The 22,409-nt window shown below is 41.0% G+C and overlaps 1 protein-coding gene across 6 annotated transcripts; it reads right to left on the bottom strand.

Moving 5' to 3' along the window:
• Positions 1-859: 859 nt before the first annotated feature.
• Positions 860-19,948, bottom strand: bdnf (brain derived neurotrophic factor). Of its 6 annotated transcripts, none has more exons than XM_088333705.1 (2): positions 19,446-19,948; positions 860-1,899 (listed from the first exon to the last, which is right to left on the bottom strand). In XM_088333705.1, the coding sequence occupies exons 1-2, from the start codon at positions 19,446-19,448 to the stop codon at positions 1,081-1,083; spliced, it is 822 nt and encodes a 273-aa protein (XP_088189831.1). In that variant the 5' UTR covers positions 19,449-19,948; the 3' UTR covers positions 860-1,080. The 6 variants fall into 6 exon arrangements, with proteins under 6 accessions (XP_088189831.1, XP_088189830.1, XP_088189835.1 ...); XM_088333704.1 differs by lacking the exon at positions 19,446-19,948 and adding an exon at positions 19,210-19,364; XM_088333709.1 differs by lacking the exon at positions 19,446-19,948 and adding an exon at positions 18,696-19,126.
• Between the last annotated feature and the right edge of the window lie 2,461 nt (positions 19,949-22,409).

Genomic DNA, 22,409 nt, shown 5'->3' with positions numbered 1-22,409 from the left:
CACTTTCTTCGAGAAAGTAAGGATTATTTCTCTGATAGTCGGATTATGGTGCCGGTCATGTGACACAAAATCATGGCTGCAAACATTTGGGAATGTTTGGGACTGTAAAGCCAAATAGTTGTTGGTCTGGGTTTGAAATGCAGCTCCCAAAAATGATTCGTTTTCGGATAATACCTTGTGTTAGGTAGTCGATTCATTGATGTTTTTATGGATTTCAATAGTTGTGCACATGACTAAATGTGTGAAAGTGAAACTGTATCAACATTGTTTTTTCTTCAGTTGCCTATAGTCATTTTTATTTCTTTTAATGTTTCAGTTTAATATTGCAAACAACTTCACAACATATTAAATGAATATTAACCCAGAAACATGACTCAATATAAAATATAATATATATATATATATATATATATATATATATATATATATATATATATATATATATATATATATATATATATATATATATATAAATAAAATCATTTTTTCCCTAAAATATATCCTTCTGTGGTTGTAATAAAAAAATAAACAGCAAAGCTTTGACAACAGTACCTTGATAGTGAATGTAATCCCAACTTTTTACCTTGAGAATGTTAAAACAGTAAACACATAAAGTTTTTTTCCGGCAAAAACGTAGACTGAAAGTTTTTTTGGGGGGGGATCAGCTCCTTATCATTTTTTGTAAGTGTAGAATTTCTATAATCACAATTGAAGCAGCATGCAAGTTTTTGAAGATGGAGCTGTCCCTCTTTTCCTTTGCTTGTGTCTTTTTCTTCCACTGGTTTTTGTCAATCTTTGATACAGAAACAAATCACAATGTCCTGCGGAATGCAATATAGTAATTTAAAGTGGGAGCAAATGACTGATCAGATTTTTTTAATCGTTTACAAGATCATGAATATGTTCAATAAATAGACTGTTATATCACTTTTACTGTATAAACTTCATCTTTTTTTTACATGCAGTCAATAAAATTTTAATCTGATGGAATAATTTACCCTGTTATGTATATATACAAATAGATATTTTCTCTGTATTCTCTTTTTTTAACTCTTCAATAAAATCTATACATTTTGTACACTATCTCCCTCTTTTTATGGTCAATGTGCATACACAGGAAGTGTCTATCCTTATAAAGCGCCAGCCGATCTTCTTTTTGCTATCCATGGTGAGAGCTCGCACGTAGGACTGGGTTGTCCTGCATTGGGAATTATAATGGCGCTTGTCTATTCCTCTGCAGCCGTCCTTGGTGTACCCCATAGGGTTGCATTTGGTCTCGTAAAAATATTGCTTCAGTTGGCCGTTGGGGACAGGAACTTTCTCCATGACGGTCACCGTCTGCCCCGACATGTCTATGGCTGTCTTTTTATCCACCGCCGTCACCCATTGGCTAATACTGTCACAAACGCTGAGCTCGCCGCGCCGCGAAGGGTCAGAGTGTCGCCGCACCCTCATGGACATGTTAGCAGCATCCAGGTAGTTTTTGTATTCCTCCAGGAGAAAGAGCAACGGCGGCTCCAAAGGCACTTGGTTGCTGATCACCACCCGCGAGTCGTACACGTCGACATCCTTGCTTTCGGCGGCCCCCGCGGGATCCGGACCCCCGCCACCCTGGCTCTTATCCGCCCCCTGTCCCCTCTGGGCCGCCTCTGCCTCCCCTTCCACCTCAAGCAGCTCCTCTATCACCTGCTCGAAGGTGTCCGTGAGCGAGGGGATCCCGCCTCCACTCTGCGGAGTCCCCCGGCCTCTCGCGACCGTTGCGGCGGCGGCTAGGTAGCCTTCCGTCCGGTGGCCCTGCATGCCTGGGCCGTCTCTCAGGGGCGCAGCTCTCATGCAACTGAAGTATGAAATAACCATAGTAAGGAACAGGATGGTCATCACTCTTCTAACCTGGTGGAACTGGAGAGACAAGAGGGGAGGGAAGAGAGTACAACCAGTTTGTTAGTGGGGTGCGTTTGGAAAAATGTTGTGATCACAGGTTTAACTTTCCATTAGGCAAACCAGGCAATTGTTGGGGCCCTTCTGGTTAGCAGGTGCCCTCAGAGCCATATAGTTCCCGCAAAGTGCATTCATAAGGCTCAATCCCATTAGTCCCCCCTCCCCACAATTTTCCTTCTTGGTCAAGCAAAGTAGGTTCATGAGGAGACAAACAATGTCCTTTTGCAAAATGTGGTGCAGGGGTGCGCAACTATTTGGAGTTGTGGGCTGCATTGGGTTAAAAAAATGGCCAAGGGGCCTGTTCTATGTTCTTTATTTATATATTTTTAAATAAATTAGTTTTAGCAAACTGGTTTGAAACACACATAATTAAAACAAAAACATACATTAAATCCCTGTTTTAAGCACTTAATTTGAATTTTAGTTTTGTAGTATTATTGACATTTTCTGTTTTAGTATTTTTGTTGTATTTTGGCATAGTCTATTTCTAGCATTACTGTAGTAGTATTTTTGTATTACCTGTGCTGTATTTCTGTATTATTTGTTTGTAGTATTTCATTAGTTGTATTTTTGTTGTAGAAGTATTTGGTAATATTTCTTGATATTTTTGTTATAATACTGTAGTAGTATTTCTGTTTTAATATTTTTGCATTGGTATTTTTCTAATAGAGTATTACTACAATAGTGTTTTTGTAGTATTTCTATAGTATTTTTCTTTTCCAAAATGAAAGCAAAATAATACATTAGTTCCCTCTTTTTAAGCACTAAATTTGATATTTAGTTTTGTAGTGATTCTGTAGTATTTTTGTCGTAATTATGTTGTGTTCTTTTAATTTTGGTCAAACAAAGTGACAATGGGAATAGAGTGGACAGCAAAAATATTTTTATTAATAGTACTTTTATTACTATTATACATTATATTCGCTTGGTGATCCGGATGAAAAAGCCTGACATGTGTCCTGCGGGATATAGTTTGCCCACCCGTAATGTAGAGGGAGGTGGAAGGGTAAGGGTTTTCCACTACGCATGCGCTCTAAATACAAACTACTGCGGGAACGTCTGAAAACATTTATGATGCTCTTCTAGAGGAGAAATTAGTTGATGTGTTTGCCAACATTATTCATATAATAAATAACAGGAGCAAAACAGGGGGTTTGATTGTACTGTATTCATTAATCAGGTCCAGTCTGTAGTCCGAAAATACGGGATTATGAGTTTAAATTGTGTCGTGCTTTGGAAAGTAAATTCCAACAGAGGGTGCTGTGATACAAGAAAAAGGCAAGAGTGAGAGGTGGTTGCGGGAAGCCAAGGGGGAATAGGAAGAATAAAACTTGGTACTCATTTGGGAGCATACTTCTTCGTTTTGCAGGTTAAACACTACATATTATTTTGTACGCATGACTAATATTGTTGTTTGAAGCGAGACAAAAAATTAGTCCAAAAACAAAAAAATGATTGACAATTGTCACACTTTTTCGTTCTGAGCAGGGCTTAAAGTGTTGATGTTAAGGGATGGGCGGATCGATCAAAAAAAAACCAACAATTTTATCTTACTAAGGAAGTACATGGATCGGATCGAAAAAATCAAAACTTTACCCCTTCACAAATTTCCTCAAAGCTCCCCTTCTATGTGTATACAGTGCAGTTCTCTCTCTCACACCCAGCGCCCTTGGCCACTAATTTATGCACGTTTGCGTGACTGACAATTTCAGCACCTCTCCCTACCTGGCCTGCTGCTTCATTTTGCCTGCCAGGTAGGAAAGAAGATCAAATATTTGCACACCCTTGTCAGAAGCTAAAAGTGACAGAGAGAAATGGGCAGCGCAGCACTGTGTGGACCTTTTTTTTCAACAACAGAAAAGGACAATGCCAGGTGTCATTTATGTGGTAAAGTGGTCAGCTCCTGTGGCAAAACGGATTGGCATCGATTGATCCTCCTATGTAAGTAATGATGTGTTAAGCGGGAAGTACGTAATCAATTTCTGGAACACCTATTCCCTTGTCTTCATAAAATAATTGGAAGATGAACAAGAGGAAGTGGGTGGGTGAAAGGGGAAGTATTGAAATTTGGACATTCTTTCATGTTAAAACTGCCAAGGTACGATGAAAAATTGATCATCTCCAATCCCCTTTAAGAGGTCCAGCGTATCAAAATTGGATTCAAAAAGGAAGTAACACCCAAAAATTTCCTCACCAGTTGAAACATGGCAGTTGAGTTACGTTTGTGGGAAATTGGAGCAATTCAGGGGAAAGAAGTGATCATTTTGGTAAAACACAAACAAGCAGGAAAGCACAATAATAATTGAGTTGATAGTTGTCGGACTGATAACAGCAAAATATGCAGTTACAGTTATTGGTCTGATAATTGCTCAAATGGAGCCGGACAATAGTATTCTTTTAGTCGACACAACTTGTTGGAAAGATTTCAAAAACTACCATTCCTTGTTATAATATATTGTAACACAACTTGGTCATGTCTCCTCTGTACTTCTTCATAATGTGCATGAGTCATTGGAGAGTTTATTCATTTCATTGTTGAGCATGGCCTGGGATGTAACTGTGCTTTTGTGATTGACTGGGCTTCTGAACTTTATACAGTTTGTTTATAAAATGTTTCTTTTGTTTCACTCTAGTGTGAGTTTGTGCTTGAGTGCCTATTTAACAGCTCCAAGCTAGCATGTGGATCAGGATTGACAGTTAAGTGCGCAGTCCACATACAATGTCTTAGTTATGACACAATGTAATAGATGTCTTTATAATGATGTTCAAAAAATGTAGAGTTCATATCTTTAAGGTGTGTAACCTTAGGAGAATCATCACAATGCTACATTTCTAAAGATTTGTATTTTATAAATTGAGAAAGTATGCATTGATCAATTGATCCATTGACAAAGTTAAGCTCTTGTTTTTCACACACTTCTTTTTATGGACATGTCTAATGGAACTGTATAAAGCAATTTTAATTGTAAATAAAAATAGAGACACATGCTTTTAAAGTGGGTTTTGTGTGTGTTTGTTGTATAATTCCTCCTAAATAAAGTATGCAATTAGAATTAAATGAAGATATTGGTATTGGTTTCTGGAAGTAGGTTTTTACTGGTTATTGGGATCTGTAGTAAGTAACAGTTACCATGCATCTCAGAGATATATATATATATAAATTCTTAGTCCTGTTCATGCTTCTATATAATTTCATATAAGAGATTTTTTTTTAGCTTTATTGCGTTGTTAACAGAAGAATAAACATAATAAATAATTGTTTTTAATCTGTTTTGGATTTATTTGAAGTGAATTTGAAGTCTAAAAAACCCCTACCGAATCCAAAACCAAAACATTAAGGAGATAAGTATTGATACCCAGCCCTGTAGTCACCCAAAGCGGAAATACTGCACCTCTCTGGACTGCCTCACTTTAAATAAAAAGTGTGTCCAAGTTAATAGAACTTTGTTGCAAGCAGGTGGATGACTCCATAACTCTCCAGGCTTAACCCAGCATGACACGAATAACTGGAAAATGTGTCATGTTCGCTTCTCCTGAAAGTGCCAATCTTTACACTGACACGATGATGATTAAACACTGCTTGGTGTCAAACTGTGCACGCCAAAGATCCGAGTACACACAGTCATGCTGGAAGACGGAAGGATTCCAAATGGGTGGATTATCAAGGGTGTACATACATAGATGGACACACGGTGGTGCTATATCTCTGGCCCATCTGCCCTATCTATGTAAAGGTATTTTTTTTCTTTTTCCTTCTTTCTAACTATTGAAGCGTTTTTGAATGTAACATGACTGAAAGGGGTATTATATGAGAAGATAAACTTTTAACTGTTGTGCAGAAGTTTTAGAATCATTTTTGTTTAAGTCGATGAAAAAGATTCTATGTCCCAAATGCCAGATTTGGATCAGTCCACCAAGGTCCCCTCACTTAGCTCCTGACAGGCTTTCTATGCATCCGAACCAATTAGTCCCTTTCCAATGTGGAAGGAGGGACCCATGTAGTCCCTTCAATCTGAACATTTGGGCGCAGGCCCGACCACGAGGTGTATGCCAGTGAACCCCACCTTCAGGCCTGGCCCCAGAGTAGGGGCCTGTTAACCGGGGTTTAGGCGAGGGTAATTCTGGACCAATATTGTTTTGGCTCAGGCATCTGGCAAGGGACGCCTACCTTAGAAAGTAATTCGGACATGTCCGGCCAGCATAGGCCCTGCGGACAATCGGGGAAACGCTGGAGAACCTATTACTCTAGGTTGACCTTAGACTGCCATAGGATCAAGTCAATTCAAGTCAAGTCATGGTTATTTGCACAGCCCTTAATTACAAGAAGTCTCAAAGGGCTGCACAGGACCCACAAGATAAGCTGGACGATGTGGCCCGGGAATAGGTAAGTCTGAACTTCCCTGGTGAGACTGCTGCCCAAGCAACCCGACCCCCAGAAGATTATGAATGGATGATAAATCAAAGAGAAACATTGGGGAAAAACCTGCAGCAAGTTCGTATAGAACTGGTCTTCAAAAAAATGGCACATGCTCATCCTTTTAAACTAATTACAACTGGAGCAAATTAACCTCCTATTGTAATTCCTCATATTTTGATCAGTCATTGCAGGTACTGTCTGGAATTTCAAACTTTGGTACTCTCTGCCGTGATCACATGGCTTAAAGTCATGATCAAGAATGTACATTTCTAAGACATCCTCAAATGAACTCTTCTTTTAAGTATATTTTGGGGTTTGGGCTGGCATTTGGACTGTATTTGATACAGGCTTTCTCTTACTTTTACCAAGCTACACCAACAAAAACTGCAATGACGAGTATAAAGTCCCTCTCCAACCCTCCTCGCCTCCCCTGGTTCCTCGTTTCTCCGGCGCCGTCACGAATGGCAGCCACTCCAGCAGCTCCCGTGTTATTTTCGATTGTTCTCAGCTCAGGGATGCTGCTGGAAAAGTGAATTTCCCTTCGGGGATGAATAAAGTATCTATCTATCTATCTATCTATCTATCTAATGTGTTGCGTGTCCAAGAACAGCGTAGCTAAAAGTAAGATAAAAGAAGATAAGTCCGGTGGGAGAAAAAAATGATAAAGGCTCTTTGAAATCAGTTGGGCATTGTTAACACACACTTAATAGAGAAAATATTTTACTTTCAATTTTTCAAAGACATCCCAACCGACACACCTTACCTTCAAGTTTTGAGGGACACTGTGTAATATTTGACCACTAGATGTCACTGTATCGTGTTGTGTAACTGAAAACCAGTGCTACAGGGCAAAAAAGAATGCGAACTATGGAGACTCAAAGTGACCAAATTGCACCATTTCTCTTCTAAATTTTTGCCCAGCATTTCATAAGGTTTTCTTGTGTATCCATAGCAGCAAGATAACAAATTCCTCTCGGTGAGCCTGATATAATGTTAAATACATTCAAATTGTTAAGTATTTTGAAATGCACGTTTACATGATAGTGCATGTCTTTTTGCTTGTTATTAAAATCAATATTGGTCTTTCTACCACTAAGGGGCTTTAAATAACACACAATGTCCCTCTAGAAGTAGAATGTAGAAAAACATTTCTCTATTTCCAAGAATATGTCCACAGTCAAAATGTGTGCACATTTAAGTTGTTTATTTTATTATATGAATGAAAATGTTATAAAGGAAGGCAAGAATCCATCGTTCTTTACCTATGAGCAATTGCCCCCCATAAAAAATGTTCGTACACGCCAATGCAAGATTGTACAGGAAAATGTAACCAACAAAAGACAAGCACACACCCTGGACTCCTCTCAAGATCCTTTACCGTAAAGGAGTGCGGCCCGCCCACAAACGCATTTGTTTCCTTCTTAATTGGTGTCTTGGGCTGCAATTAAACAACACAGGTGACTGCCATAGAGATACCAGCTCTAAAAATAGACGTGCTGGGAGTCTCCCAGTCTATTCCGAATATCACACACTTCTTAATGAGCCGCTCATTCCCCAAGCTCAGGGACGTGGCTCCTCCACAATGTGTGGGTGCTGCCAGTAGGACGCATAAAGGGGGACATTTTTGGATGTTGAACGTGTGTGGTCCGTTTTTTTCATGTTTAAGTCCAAAAACAGATGTCTAAAATTGGATAATGTTTAGCTCATCTATCATGGTGTAATGTGGTCCAAAATTACCCCCGTCCCCAAAGCTCATTGTATAGTAGACACTAAAAGGAGGAAAGACATCACTGAACTTTGAACTTGAAGGAGAACATGGGGTTACTGTGATAAATACCTCCACAATGCCAAATTCCAAATCAAAATGAATCTCTTCAGTTTTAAACTTTTACTTTTCAACCAATTGAAAACTTCTTTCGAATGGAAGACATGTGTCTTTTGAAAATCTTTTCAGGAGGTAGAGCACTCATCTTGGGATCAAGAGGTCGCAGGTTCGATTCCCGGCTCCTCCGTGTTATATGTCAAAGTGTCCTTGGGCAAGACACTGAATCGCTAATGCCCCCAATAAGCAGGTAGGCGCCTTGCTTAGTTGACTCCCTATTGGTGTGTGAGTGTGTGTGTGAATGGGTAAGTGTGAAGCACATTGTAAAGCACTTTGGGAGGTCTTCATTGACTTGAAAAGAGCTATATAAATGCAGACCATTTACCATATACCATTGAACATACTTTAATCCGTTTTAGCCAAGTAGGATGAAATTGAATTGAAGCAATTTTGTCGAGTTCACCTTGTGTAATTTGGTCCAAATTGAACCCTCAAAATGTTGTCTTTTCAACATCTTGAAAAAGTATTGTTTTCAACTTTTAAATTTTACTACATAAAGGCTTATTTTTGGAGATCTCAATTATCGTATTTTCAAACTGAAATTAAATCAATTTTGCTGTGTCTAATGTGGTCCAGATTTAACCCCTCAAAAGTCGTATTTTCAACGTCCTGAAAAAGTATTTCTTTCAACTTTCACTTTTTAACCAAATAAAGACCTCTTTCTGAAGATGTTAATTACACATTTTCCACCCGTTTGTGTTAGTTAGGATGTAATTGAATTCTAGCAAAATTGTTCCGTCTACCTCCTCTAATGTCGTCTTTTCTTGTAAAAGTCTTGTTTTTAATTTTCACTCTTCAACCAAACTAACACTTCTAATGGAAGATGTCCCTCAATGTTATTCCAACCCACTTTTGTTGGTTGTGATCTCGTTAAATTCAAGCAATTATTTGGATTCCAATCAGGGGACGTACGCGGGCATTCCCAGCACAGAATATCGCCTCGTTTTACGGGACGGATGACAGTTACGAGCCTAACGTGTATAGGATGCATTTAGGCTGATATTATTATCAGTGCTGCACACAAATGGTTCCACTTCCACGCGGAGGAAATGAAGGGAGAGGGCTGATTACTGTTAGGCGTCAAACTTCATGCTGGAAATGGCGCAGACAAAGTGCTGCATCTTCCGTAACCGACCACAGGGCTAATATCGCACAAGCGGATGGGGAAAGTGGGGGTAGGTTGGGGCGGGCGGCGTCGGCGTCATTTCGCAGCATAACAACCGCTGATGACGTCTCTTCCAGGTCTCCACAGGGAAGAGAAGGCAGAGGAGAAGGTTGCTGGGGGTAATGCCACTCAAGAGCGCGCAATTGCACGCAATTCCCGTGGGGTGCCTCACGCCGGGAACAACAGATGATTGTATTTATATCTCTGTGATTTCCTGTTTCCATCAGGACGATCAATAAGGCTTAAAGTCTCAATCAACATCCTGTAAAAACGCAATATAGCCGACAAATCATTTAATTGCTGTGGGGCGGGCTGGGGATGAGACGAGATGTGAAAAAACTGGCGTGTGTAGGGATTATTGGGAGCATCTTTGACCTCATATCATTTTTGTTTTGTTTTGTTTGCTTCCGATAATGAAGTCCTTCCATTCATAAGGATGACACGGACACAAAGGCCTCAATGGGCGCTGCTCAAACACGCTTTTATGCACGATCAACAATGCCAGCAGGTGAGCGCTCGGGCGTCCAGCCTCACAAACACCAAATGACCACCTGCTCGCCCGCTTTTCAGGCCCAGCCCCGTGTGCGACGTAGTTTCCCATTCATTCTCTACGCCAGGTGGGGATTACAACCCTAAATACCTCAAATGACAGACGAGGTTAAGTTTCTAAAGCGCAGCACGGAGTGAACATTCCTTGTGATTTTTAACCAGACACTAATGTAGCTTACACTATCACAAAGCCTCCATGTGAGAGATAAACTCTATAGCAGCATTTGTCATCTGTCATGCCTCGCTTGTTTTTTTGCACACTTTCCTCAATTCCGCAACAACCTTGCCAAGTGGAAGTGTTTACTGAGCAGCATGTTTGGTCACGTCCAACCTGCACATAATGCATTGCCAAATGTTCAGCTAGGAAAAACAAACACGTGCCCATGATATTAGATACAGGACATCCCCTGTGCAGTAAAAAAAACCTAAGTAATCAACCTACCAGTGCTAATAGTTGACACATGTACAAGATTGCAGCCCAGAATCTGACACTATTTCACAGCATATTTTGCAGTAGGAGTACTGACATCAGAAGCTAAAAAACAAGTAACGCTGAGAAAAACAACGTCAAATTTGCATCACATTCGGGTCAAGAGGTTCCAAAGGAACCCATATATAGTAAGATTGCGGCAGAAATCTTGAAAACGGGGCACTGCCGTTTGCGTCTTTGTACACTAGATGGCGCCCAAGACCGTTGAATATTATCGAATTGGAATTTTAGCCTATATCGGGTGGATGGATAGATGTTCTGCTGGGAAAAATAAACGTGCAGATAATATTAGATACAGGATATCCCCTCAGCAGTAAATATAAAAAAGAAAAAGAGAAATCAAAATGAATTGGAAGGATGGGTGGATGGATGGATGGATGGATGGATGGATGGATGGATGGATGGATGGATGGATAGATGGATGGATGGATGGATGGATGAGTAATTTGAAGACAGTCAACGCTAACACTACACCAAGAAGTGGACCAAAGCGGCCGGGTTAGCTCTGGTCTCGGGTTTCTCCATGAAGTCTTAATGAACGAAGAGTCCATCAAAGTTTTTTCCCTTCTCGTTCTATTTCTTGTCGTTTTTTTCACTCCTATACGGTTCTGATGAGAAGTACGTGCTGTGGTATTAGCAGTGACGCTCTACTCCTAAAAGGTTATTTATATGCTGATGGGTTCTATTTTTATACAGATGCACCCTTAAACGTAACTACTTATTCTTAGGAACCAATTGAGACGCGTATCACGGTGTAATAGTTAAACAAACTCATGTTTTCTGTTAGATTACCCCGAAGGGAGCGACTTTTCTCTACTTTGGAAACACAATCAACATAATAAATGGGGTGTTTTATTTATGAGCGGGAGGATAGATTACACACACTCCCTCGGGTCTGTGGCGTTGCATGTTCGCAAGTCTTGTCAGGGCACACGAACAGAAAACTTGTATCTAATATTTTTAGCTATTATACCTCAACAAAGCCAAAACCAATCAATACTTGGAAATAAGTTGCAAGCCAAACATACCTTGAGCTGCCCAGTCGTAAAAACAGACCATTCAATAAGACAGAGTCATCTGGGCCGTCCTGGCCAACTCCTGGAGTAATTTAGACTTTCGCGATACTTTTTTTCCTCCACGCGTCCAACCAACAGGCTTCAGGATATCTCTTCAGGTTTGGAGCAAATATGTTAAATTATTGATGGTGGAAATTGCATGGGTGAGGTCATGCACTCCCATGGCTGGAGGGCTCCGGTGCAGGAGATGTGTGAAAGCCGAGTTGTCGCCCGCATGCCGCCGCAGTAGCGGCAGCTGAGTAAGAGGAGGAGGAGATGAGGAGGAGAAGGAGGAGCACACAAAAAACAGTGGCGGGATGAAGACAAGCGAGTCGTGAAGCTCGGAATGGGGAGCCTGCGTGGAAGTCGAGCAACTTTACTACACGATGACGCTGCAACATGTGACCAGCGGCTCCGACTCGCCTTTCAAGCCCTCAGGCGGAAGTATTAGTGCGCCCTCGCTGCGCATCTTCTCCTTTTTGTTCGTGCGCATTCACACCCACAACCATTATGTCTGACCATATACATGATTTTTTTAGCGTACATGTGGAGCATGCAGGGAGCCTCCTTGCTTACGCATTTAGCCCACCAAACATGGTAGTGGGTTTATTTCTAAATGATGGGAATTCCGACTCTTTTTTACAGGAACGTCTCTTTCTGCTCGGCTCACTAAAAAGAGACGACTCTTTCGGCTCCTTTACATTTTATGTTTGTTTCTAATGATATGGTTGGCCAGTTGGTTGGATCCCTTGACCAATAGAGTCGTAGGGCCACCAGTTACCGCGGTATGTCTTGGGCAAGTACAGCCTGGTAACACCCATCCCTCTCCTGGCCTACATGTTTCCATGGGTCTCAAACTGGGACCTTTCATGTGTCAGGCAAATGTGCTAACCACTACACAGAAGAAATATTTGAAATAATATACTATAAATAATAATGAAACATCATGCACCTAATTAATTAATGAAGTGGAAAATGTTGGCCTGGAGAGGGATGAGTGCCTCCAGGCTGTACTTGCCTAAGACACATCATATGAAATGGTGCCCCTACCCTTGTGGTTAAAGGATCCAACTCAACACAATTATGCTCCTTAATTATAATAGTCTTTATTATTTCAAAATACATTTTTTTAACCCAACTTTTAAATTGTTTTCACCCAGGGTCAGCAACCTGTGGTTCTAGAGCCACATGTGGCTCTATTTAGCATTGCCCTGGAGGCTCCAATCAAGATTTTTCAGATTTTTTAAAAAATGGAAAGAGATGAGGGAGGGTAATACATATCTATTATTTGTGAAATGGTTTTCTCAAGGATACGTTTCAGATATTTACTGATTAACATTTATGGAGGAATCACTTTTTCCTTTATTTTAAGAATAGGTCTTAATTAAGAAAGGGGTTGCGGATAGGGGAGGGGGTGTTCTCCGAAATGGGTCTCTTAAAATCTTTGTAGAAAAATATAAACAGAGATAGTGATAGAGTGTGAGAGACAGAGAAAGAGTGAGATAGAGAGGGGGAATGATGGAAAGAGAGGAAGAGAGAGAGAAATAAAGACAGATAGAAATGGAAAAAGATAAAGAGAAAAAGAAAGAAATAGATAGAGATAGAGATATGAAGATAGTAACAGAGTGAGAGAGGGAGAGAGACAGGGAGAAAGAAAGAGAACGAGAAAGGGAGAGAGACAATGAAAATGCGAGAGAAAGGGAGATACAGAGAAAAAGAGAGATATTGATAGAAAGAGAGAGATAACATTTGAGAGAGAAAAGGGGCAAAAAATAAAGTCAAAAAGAGAGAGGAGATGGAAAAGGAGAAAGAGAGAAAGAAAGAGACAGAAAAAAGTGAGGGAGCAAGGGAGAGCAAGAAAAAGGGAAAAGGGAGAGAGACTAAAAGAGAGCGGGAAAGAATGTTAAAGAAAAAAAACGGGAGACATTACATATATTTGATTTGACTTAATTTGATTCAAAGGGAGCCAGCCTCTATTTGATGGGGGACCGGCTCTTTTCGTTCACTTCAAAGAGCCGGCTCATAGAGCCGGTGTGTTTGCAAACGACCCATTGCTACTCTAAATGGCTCTGCGTCAACTTGCAAGTCGTGACCCAACGCGGAGAATCATCGCCTGTATTTATTCATGAGCAAATTTAGACTTAGTCATAATTGCGTGGATACTTTTTTGAGAAAAGTCTTCACGGAACGTGGTTTATCACTATGTCACAAATCGTTTAGTACTGTGTTATCACACATGTTGTAGCCAGCATTTTCCACATCTGTATCCTGAAGTATACGTTTTGGGGAAGGAATCTTTCATTGTTGCTGTCAGAATTCTCCCCTGCATTGGCTCACATTGGTATAGGGAGCTCCTGTTTGGCATGCAGCAATAAAAGAGGGGATGCTCACACCTGCCTAATGAGTCAGCTCCACCTCCAACAACACCCAGGGACGTGCCAAGATAGATATAGCCCTCCCTGGAGAATCAGGCTTGAGGGCCAGCTCAACATGACAAAGACTTGCACCAGCAATCACTAAGGGACTTGACTCCGGCGAGGATACATAAAAAAATGCACACCGTTCCAAACAAGTAATTCATAAATAAATCACTCGCCATCTCATTAGAAGCGCATCCAAATGCTAATGCAGCAAAACGGAAGCCGGTGCATGTTTGGGGAATACTTTTTGTGATTGGGTTACAAAAAAACATCCCAGCTTGCAGGGGTGTTCGAGGCTCGTATTGAAGCAAGCCGGAGTCCTTCTGAAAACCAAGCCACCACGGTGTTCGATTTCCTCAGGTTTAAGATTTCTGCACGAACAATGACTTCAAACCGTCTGAAGCGTATGGATGAACATCTTTTGTCTTTGGGGCGATGGGGGTTGCAAGTGTCTCAGGTTTTAATCCAAGCATGTTTCTAACATGTGATTCACATTTACACTTCTCTCTCGCTTCACTTCTCCCTTTCGTTTTGGTCTCTCGGTTAGTGGGTGATACAATTGCCCCGGGATTGATACTTTGTTCCAATTTCCTTAAATAGCTACTTTTCTGCGGAGAATTATATTGTTTACTCTATTTGAACATTCATAATATTGTGCAATGGAAGTTATAGTTGTCATGTTGGCGTTGTTAAATTTTGTATTTTCGTTACCTTGCTGTTTTTTTGTTTGACTCTCTTGATTTGTGTTCTCAAACCATTTTGCATTCCAGTTTTGTTATGCATTTCACATAGAATGAAAATAAACTAATGTAATGGAAATATTTATTGGTTATACTGTTAAAGGAACAATGTGTATCTTTCAGCGCTTCCTAGGGGTAAAAAAAAACTAGAAAAGAGTATACATATTGACCCCACTTTTCAAAATGTTATCAACAAGTTTTTTGGGGGGCTAAATATTTAAACGTGATAAACAAGTAAATATACTAATGATGTATTATATACTTAAAGGGACAGTGTATGTTGGTGCCTGTCATCAACACAATGTTAATTTTTCAGAGAAAACGGTTTTTCCAATGATCTATCTCAGAAAAAACAACAGTGCCCATATGATGAAGGTCCTGTATCTGAGTCAGATCAGGAGGCTTCTCTTGCTACTAGCAACCATGGACACCAGTGCTATCTCTTTCATGTGAGGGAGCAAACCCCTTCCTCCCTGAAAAAGGCCTGGAGAGGGATAGGCACTGCCAGGCTGTACTTGCCCAAAACACAGCACAGGAATCGGTGCCCCATAAGACCCAGGTAGTTAAGGTATTCGTGAGCCAAGAGTGAATGTTAAAAAACTCATGCATTCAAATAAAGTTATATTGATTTGAATAATAAGCAAAAATAGACAAAGTATAATGTAAAAGTGTGATTTTTCAAAATGCTCGTAGGTCGAGAAATTAGCATTTATTTGACACAATATGAGCCTCACCTAAAAGGGAAAGGGCCGTAATTGTCCGCCATTTTGCTACAGATACCCTAATACCTCAATTAGGCTGCATGGGCAAAACAATTAGATGTAAAATCTTGCATTTTTGTCACTTGGGGTCACTAGAGTTTGTGGCATTCTTTGTGCATTTTAGCACTTGATTTCAGCGGCACAACATAATACAGTGACATCTAGTGGTCAAATATTACACAGTGCCTCTTTAACTCTTGAGCGGAATTTCCACACATATTGTAAATGATTTTTACATCATATTTAAACATTAAAAAGAGAAGGTTCCGGCCAATTACGTTTTGAGAGCTTTAAGTCAGTTTCAAAATGTCCTTTTAAAATTGGTCTTGTAGTTATTGAATAGGAAAATGCTCTTTGTGTTAACTCAAGATGGGGGGTTTATTTTTCAATAACCATACAATTTCCAAGCAAAAAAAGTATCGGATCGGTATCGATCGATACTACCTTGCCCACTCACTACCCCCTCAGCCTGCAAGAACCGAAACTGCGTAACACCGCCGAAGTCGGAAATGACATTTGAAAAATTGTTCATTTTCGCCAGGGAGATGATAAAGGAAAGGAGATGAGGAGTGCTCGGATCAAAGAAGGAGCACGTCCGCTCCTCGAGACGAGTAAACACTTTGTATAAGGTTAGATGACGTCAAACAGAGAAGGAGGGGCGCTGCGGGGCCACTTGGGACGACAGGTGAACTCGGGTTCGTTCATAAAAAAAATAAAAAAAAAACAATCGCTGGGATTTGGGGGCGGGGCCCACAACATTTTTTTATGATAATAACGCGCAAGATAAGACGCTCTTTCATTTTTGACTGCAATTCCAGCTTAAAAAACTCGCAATTCCTTCACTGCACGAACGTTTCCCCCCCTCCTTTTATTGTCGAAGCATTCCTTTAAAAAAAGCACGAAACTGAGAGCAACCATAGCCTCGCCTCGCTTGTTTAAAACAAGCCTGTTAATTGGATGAAGGTGATGATGACGATAGTGACTAAAAACGGCGGCTCGATTGCCATCGTGATTAAGATGATTATTCTTCCTTGCTCGAAATAATCGTGACGTCCGCCCGCTCCCGCGTGGAGATTTCCTCCATCTATAGCACAAAATAATCGATAGCACATTTCTTATTTATGTCATGCAAGAGAGAGCCGCCCGTTTTTTTCTTTTAAATAATTAATACGAACCGGACCAGAAAAAAGGTGCAATATGGAGGAGGGAGTGGGCGGGTCATTATGATTAAAGATAAACATAATTATCAGAAAAAACTGAATTCAAATCGAACTAAACGAGGGACACACACGAGGCAAGGCCGAGAAATGAAATACTAAAAATAAACGATTTTTTCCTTAAATGAATAAAGCCTAGCAAAACAATTTGATGTGAATTTTGACGCCCACCACAACTCTGCGGCGAGAGAGAGAGAGGGGGGTGGATTCTCAGCAAAGATAACGCGTGCACACGCACCCTCACGCGCGCGCAGCCCCATTTATGGACTGATCCGCTGACGTACATTGCAGAAAAGTGCTATAAAAAAACCTTCATACATACAAAGTGTGTCGTGCCACCCCACAGACCCCTCCTAACCCGCCTCCGCTCATCCCTCCTCCTCCACCCAACACGCCCACGCCCACACCATAATCCCACGTCTCAGTGGGGAAAAAACGTATATAATGCAACATATTCACAAAGATGCATTTTGCTTTAAAATACATTAAAATGGAAAATAATTGGAACAAAGCGATGGAAAAAAAAACATTTAAACCTTTATATTTTTAACAATGTCGTGTATTAACAGTAATGTAAATTGAATACATATTTTTGGTTTCATGAGGTATGTCTGCCTAATAACGAAACCCTAACGCGATGGTTATGACGTGGAGTTTATTTGCGACCTATTTTTGAAGAGTATAAATAATCTGCTTGCACAGAAATGAGGATTAATACACTGAATATTATCGGCACAGGTTGCACTGCCGGAAAATAACCGAGCATGGACGTCTGCGACACTAAAATGATTTTTAAACGTGATGACCATTTTTTTGACGGACTATTAACCGAACGCTGATTAAAACACGACCACGACTCCGTGGGCGGTGGGGATTTTCCCTCCCTGTTTTGTCTTGGACCAGAACATCTTAAATCGAAGTGGAAAAAAAAGACGAGAGGTAGTGAGATGAAGATATGGGGAGCAGGAAACAGATATAACCAAACAGCGCATCTCGGGTGATTTTTGAGACAAAACCGATTATGAAATAAACGATTAAATCGTTTTGTTATTAAAGGAGCAGGAAAAATGCTACCAGATTCTCCAACACATCTGTCAGTGGCGTGCTGGGGCCACGCCCATAGGCATTCTTATTTTGCTTCAGATATTTTTTTGTTGTAAGAATATTTTTTTGTGTTATAACAGGCGTGATTATGTGCTTTATGAATGTTATTTTTCGGTGTGCAGCCGATGATTATGAAAAAAAGAAAGAAACACACACACAAAAACAAGGGAGGTAGTAGGGGAGCAGGTGAAGTGAAAAGTACCTTATGAATGAAACCGTGGAGCGGTCGTAGTAAAAACACAAGTGATTTGATGGCGATGATGGGAGGGGTGAGGGTGGGGTGGGAGGGGGTAAAATCGTAGCGCTATATTTGGACCGGCAACAGAATTCATAGCCGTCGAGACTTAAAATGAATGTAGCAACGCATGCATACAAAATATGAATCATTAAAATAATAAAAATCATAAGATTGAGTGCCGCACATACACGTCGAGGGTCGGTCTTCCGGTTCAGTTCCAGAGTGACTGGATCACTGCAGCGTCTCCCCTCTCACATCAGGAGCATGATTAGGCATAACGAAAGCATTACGCACATAGTGTTACATCTTTGCAAACTCCAAAAGCTCTCAAAAGAAAAATATCACAATCAAGTCTCGTTCCTGTTAAACTCACAACGCCTCGCCCGATGAGTTCAGTTGACGTTTGAATCGAACCGGAGTTATTTCGGTGACTGACGCCGACAATGCAGGCGGGGATGCGGGATGCACGCTGTGCTTACGAAGCTCAAGTTTGTAGGAGTGATATGAAAGGAATAGTTCTTACCTTTACAAGGGATGACAACCACAAAGCGTGGTTAGAACTCCGCGAGCAACGCTTGCATGTTCCAAAGTTCAAATGGGGCTTAAAGGTAGTGACAATGACAAAAATAAAAAAGGCAGCCTATGTCGGATAGAAATCTGCATGAAAAAACGGGCGTTTTGTGCAAAAGACAACAGGCTCCCCTTGAGATTAAGCTTACCAAAAGTTGGAAAGGGTTTGGCAAAAGCGAGCTGGCGTCCACCGCGTGCCAGTTTAGTCCATGTACGGCTTTGGTGCCTCTGTCCAGCGTGCTGAAAGCATCACACGGCCGGCTAACTACAGTCTGAGGGGCCACGGAAATATCGGGATACTTTTGTTGAGTACCCACTTACGAAAAAAATAAATAAATAAACCTCTGCCGCTGCTACAGCTTGTCACGTGTATTTCCCCTCTCTTGCAAACCCGAGGGTGTTAATATTTGATCACACATAGGGTGGACATTTGCTTCCTCATTTAGAAGCTCCTATTAATGCAAACAAAAACAAACCCCAAAGCCGGTTGAAAATCGCCTCGAATGCCAGCTCTGAATGGCACGTGTTGCTTTAAAACAAACATACGTGCACGGATCTTAACAAAAGCCCCTGAAGTGCAAAACACGCACGACCCGTGCTGAAGTCTGAGCTGCGTCCGCGCGCGCGCGATGGCCGTCACGTTTACCCCGGAGCTCGCCTTACCTGCCTCGGTGTAGCCCCCAAACGCCACACAATCTTTTTTTTCCTCCACGCGAGCTTTGTCAACATGAGTGTCCAAAACACGCGGCGAGTCTCGCTGTACTGTCGCGACTTTGTCAAGTAAAAGCCGAGCCAGCATGCAAGAGCCCCCCGGCGGCAATGCAGCCCCCCTCCCCCCTTTAAACACCAACGACGACTATTGCCCCCTCAGAATGCTGCGTTGCCAAACGCTTACTTACCATTTCACCCCCCCTCTACGCTGTCCTGGAGATAGAAGTGTCTTAATATCCACTCACTCCAACAGATGCTGGACGGTAATGTGTCTTGTTTGAAGTCATCATAGGAGAAGTTCTGCTGTGCTCAGTAGATCGCCCACCACTTCGCCTGACTTATGAATCTAATAACCCTTCGCAATATCGCCGTGCTTAAACTCTCTTAGGCAAAAAAACACTGATGGCTCTACGGGAAAATACAAATAATCAACAAGCACACGCAAGCATGCACACACATTGTCCTAGCGCCCTCTCCATTGTGAATGATATAAACTCAACATATGACTGGAATGCGTAGTGGGGTAGCGGGGTTGGTCTTTGGCTGCAACCCCAACTCGTCCAAGGCCTATTGCGCTTTCCCAATTAACTCCACCGCTGTGTTGCGCTTCCCGCATCTAACTTGTTGCTCACTCGCTCGCTCGCAGTCCAATCATACTTACGTTGCCTCACACGGCTAGGATCGAATTTCCCCGAACCCCCTGCGGAACAGTTCGACTCCTGAGAGTTTGAAGCGGATGCACGATATACTTTTACTTTTACGAGGAAGTTCAAAGGCGTAATGTGTTTTGAGTAAAAATTCCATTAGTCGCAGTGCCAACGCCAAGCCATCTGATTGTTATGCAGTGACGAAGCGCAGCGCTTGCAAGCCGTGCCCCAAATGTACTAAACTACATGAGTAATAGGTGAGATTTGGTTGAGTTGACGCCAGCATATAAAACTTTCTTAAAAGTGGCTGTGTCATTCTTGTGTTACGAATGACTTTCTTTGGTCTTTTTTTAAAAACTTATCACAGCCGCAGGAAATCACACCGCAGCTGTATGCTAGAACCTGTAGGCGTCTCGAAGGGACAATAGCAGCAACGTGACAAATCATTGGACACTTGTGTCACAACCAAGAAAGTTGCGAATCAAAGCAGGAGGACATTCCTAGCGGGGCTGCCCTGAAAAAGACTTCGCCATGATAAGGAAAACGTTTCCAAATTAAGATGTGATTAAGACAATGTAGAAAAATAGGGGAGAATCTATCCCTAAAATTAATTCATATATTAATGTCCTCTAACTGCTGCGAACGCAAGTACCCACCTTGGAGGTGCTGTCCGGAATTTTGAAATATTCTACCCACCGGCGCCACTTTCTGGCTTAAATTATCATTGCAGCCTCTGTCAACCTGCCTGTTGGCCCGTGTAAGTACGTGCATTTCTTAGACACAATCAAATAAAATCGTCTTTTTCCATCTTTTTTTGGGGATATGGTTGGCATTTGGACTGTATTTGAAACAGTCCTTTTCTTACTTTCACCATTTTCATGCTACACTAACAGTTAACCACAAGCACGAGTATGAAGCCACTCCACAACCCCTCCCCCTTTCCTGCTTCCTAGTGTGTTGCAAGTCCCAAACAGCTCTGATAAATGTAAGATAAAATAAAAGAAGCGTGATGGAAACAAATTATAAAGGTACTTTGACCTCAGTTTGCCATAGTTAATACAGACGTAATGGAGAAAATATTCCACTTTCCACATTTTAAGGACACCTCAAGCGATACACCCCACCTTTAATTAATAACTGATACAGATACAAAGTACAGATACAACCAGGAAAATCCGACGGTTGTCACAATTTTGCTACGTTGAAATTATAATCCACAGAAGAGGGCACCACTACAAAAATGAATAATTTACAGACTAAATTTGAAAGTGATGAATGCTACATTCAAGTACTGGGACCTTTCAACCCAAGCAAAATATTTTTTTTACTTAATAACTAATTAGTTCAGACCCACCCATCTACATTTGTTTTAAACTTGGAAATGCTAAAGATTGCAATTAGATTCGACCAAAAAAAGGAAGAACTGTTGTTTGAGAAGTCTGCTACACACATTCTGAGCACGATCAACCAACGTCTCCACATACAAGGTAAAAAAAAACAAAACACCTTGATTTAACAGTGAATTTACTTTTTTTTTAAACTCCTCGTAGGAAACAAACATTATCTGTTCAGGAAGACCCACCCCTCTTTATTGCGAATAGTTCATACTGATTTTTTTTGCGTATATGATCAGGGGCTGTGTCTTATCTAAGAAGGGTTATCCCTCGCTATAACGCGGTTTACTTTTCATGGCTTTGTTACTTTGCATCGCGCATTGTGTTCAGCATTCTGATTATCTCAACAGTCTGCCCACTTATTTTTATTTTACAATACATTAGTTATTTATGAATAAAATAAAATAATGTCTATACAGATTTTTATCTAGTAAATTAATGCTTGAGTTTGTAAAAAATGTTTTGTTTTAGCTTTCACTGTATATGGTATATAATTGTATATTTACAGTAAAAATAATAAGGTTTCTACTTCACAAATTTCTTCTATCACGTTCTTTTTAGCATAACCCCCGTGAAAAACAAGGGATTAGTGTAAGACATTGTAAATTAATATAAGCGCCTGTTTACAGTTTTAGTCAAGAAAAAATGACAAGGAAAAGTCTATAGTGGAATCATTTACAGATTTGCTAAACATGTAATTATAAAGAAATAATAATTTGATTTCAATATCCTTGTTGCTGATAGGAATGAGTGGAGAGGTGTTGTAAAAGGTTAGTGGGATGTATGGACGCGTTCTAAGGGATGGGCAGGGCACCTGTGAGATGCGGCAGGGGTAAACCAGTGAAAACTGTCGGGCCCTGCTGTTGAACATAAGAGTGTGTTGTGTCACCCTGACCCGAGTGACATGGCCTCTTTCTTGTGTCCCGTTTCATCTGGAGGGACGAAAGCATGACCAACTTAGGTGCCGAGGTGCCTAACTTGTTTGGGTGTTTGCGCATTTGGGTTGGCCATGGTCCAAAAATGTTTGTGTGTGATTTTTGCTAATTTTTTCCCTTTTTATTTTCTTTGTTATTGTGTGTGTTTGTCTTGCTGTCGCTCACCCCTTTTGAGG

This window comes from Urocampus carinirostris, chromosome 4 (assembly GCF_059441175.1).
Source record: "Urocampus carinirostris isolate Australia breed hairy pipefish chromosome 4, RoL_Ucar_1.0, whole genome shotgun sequence".
Taxonomy (NCBI): Eukaryota; Metazoa; Chordata; class Actinopteri; order Syngnathiformes; family Syngnathidae; genus Urocampus; species Urocampus carinirostris.
Note: the sequence above shows the minus strand (reverse complement) of the source record. Positions and strands in the feature narration are given on the sequence as shown.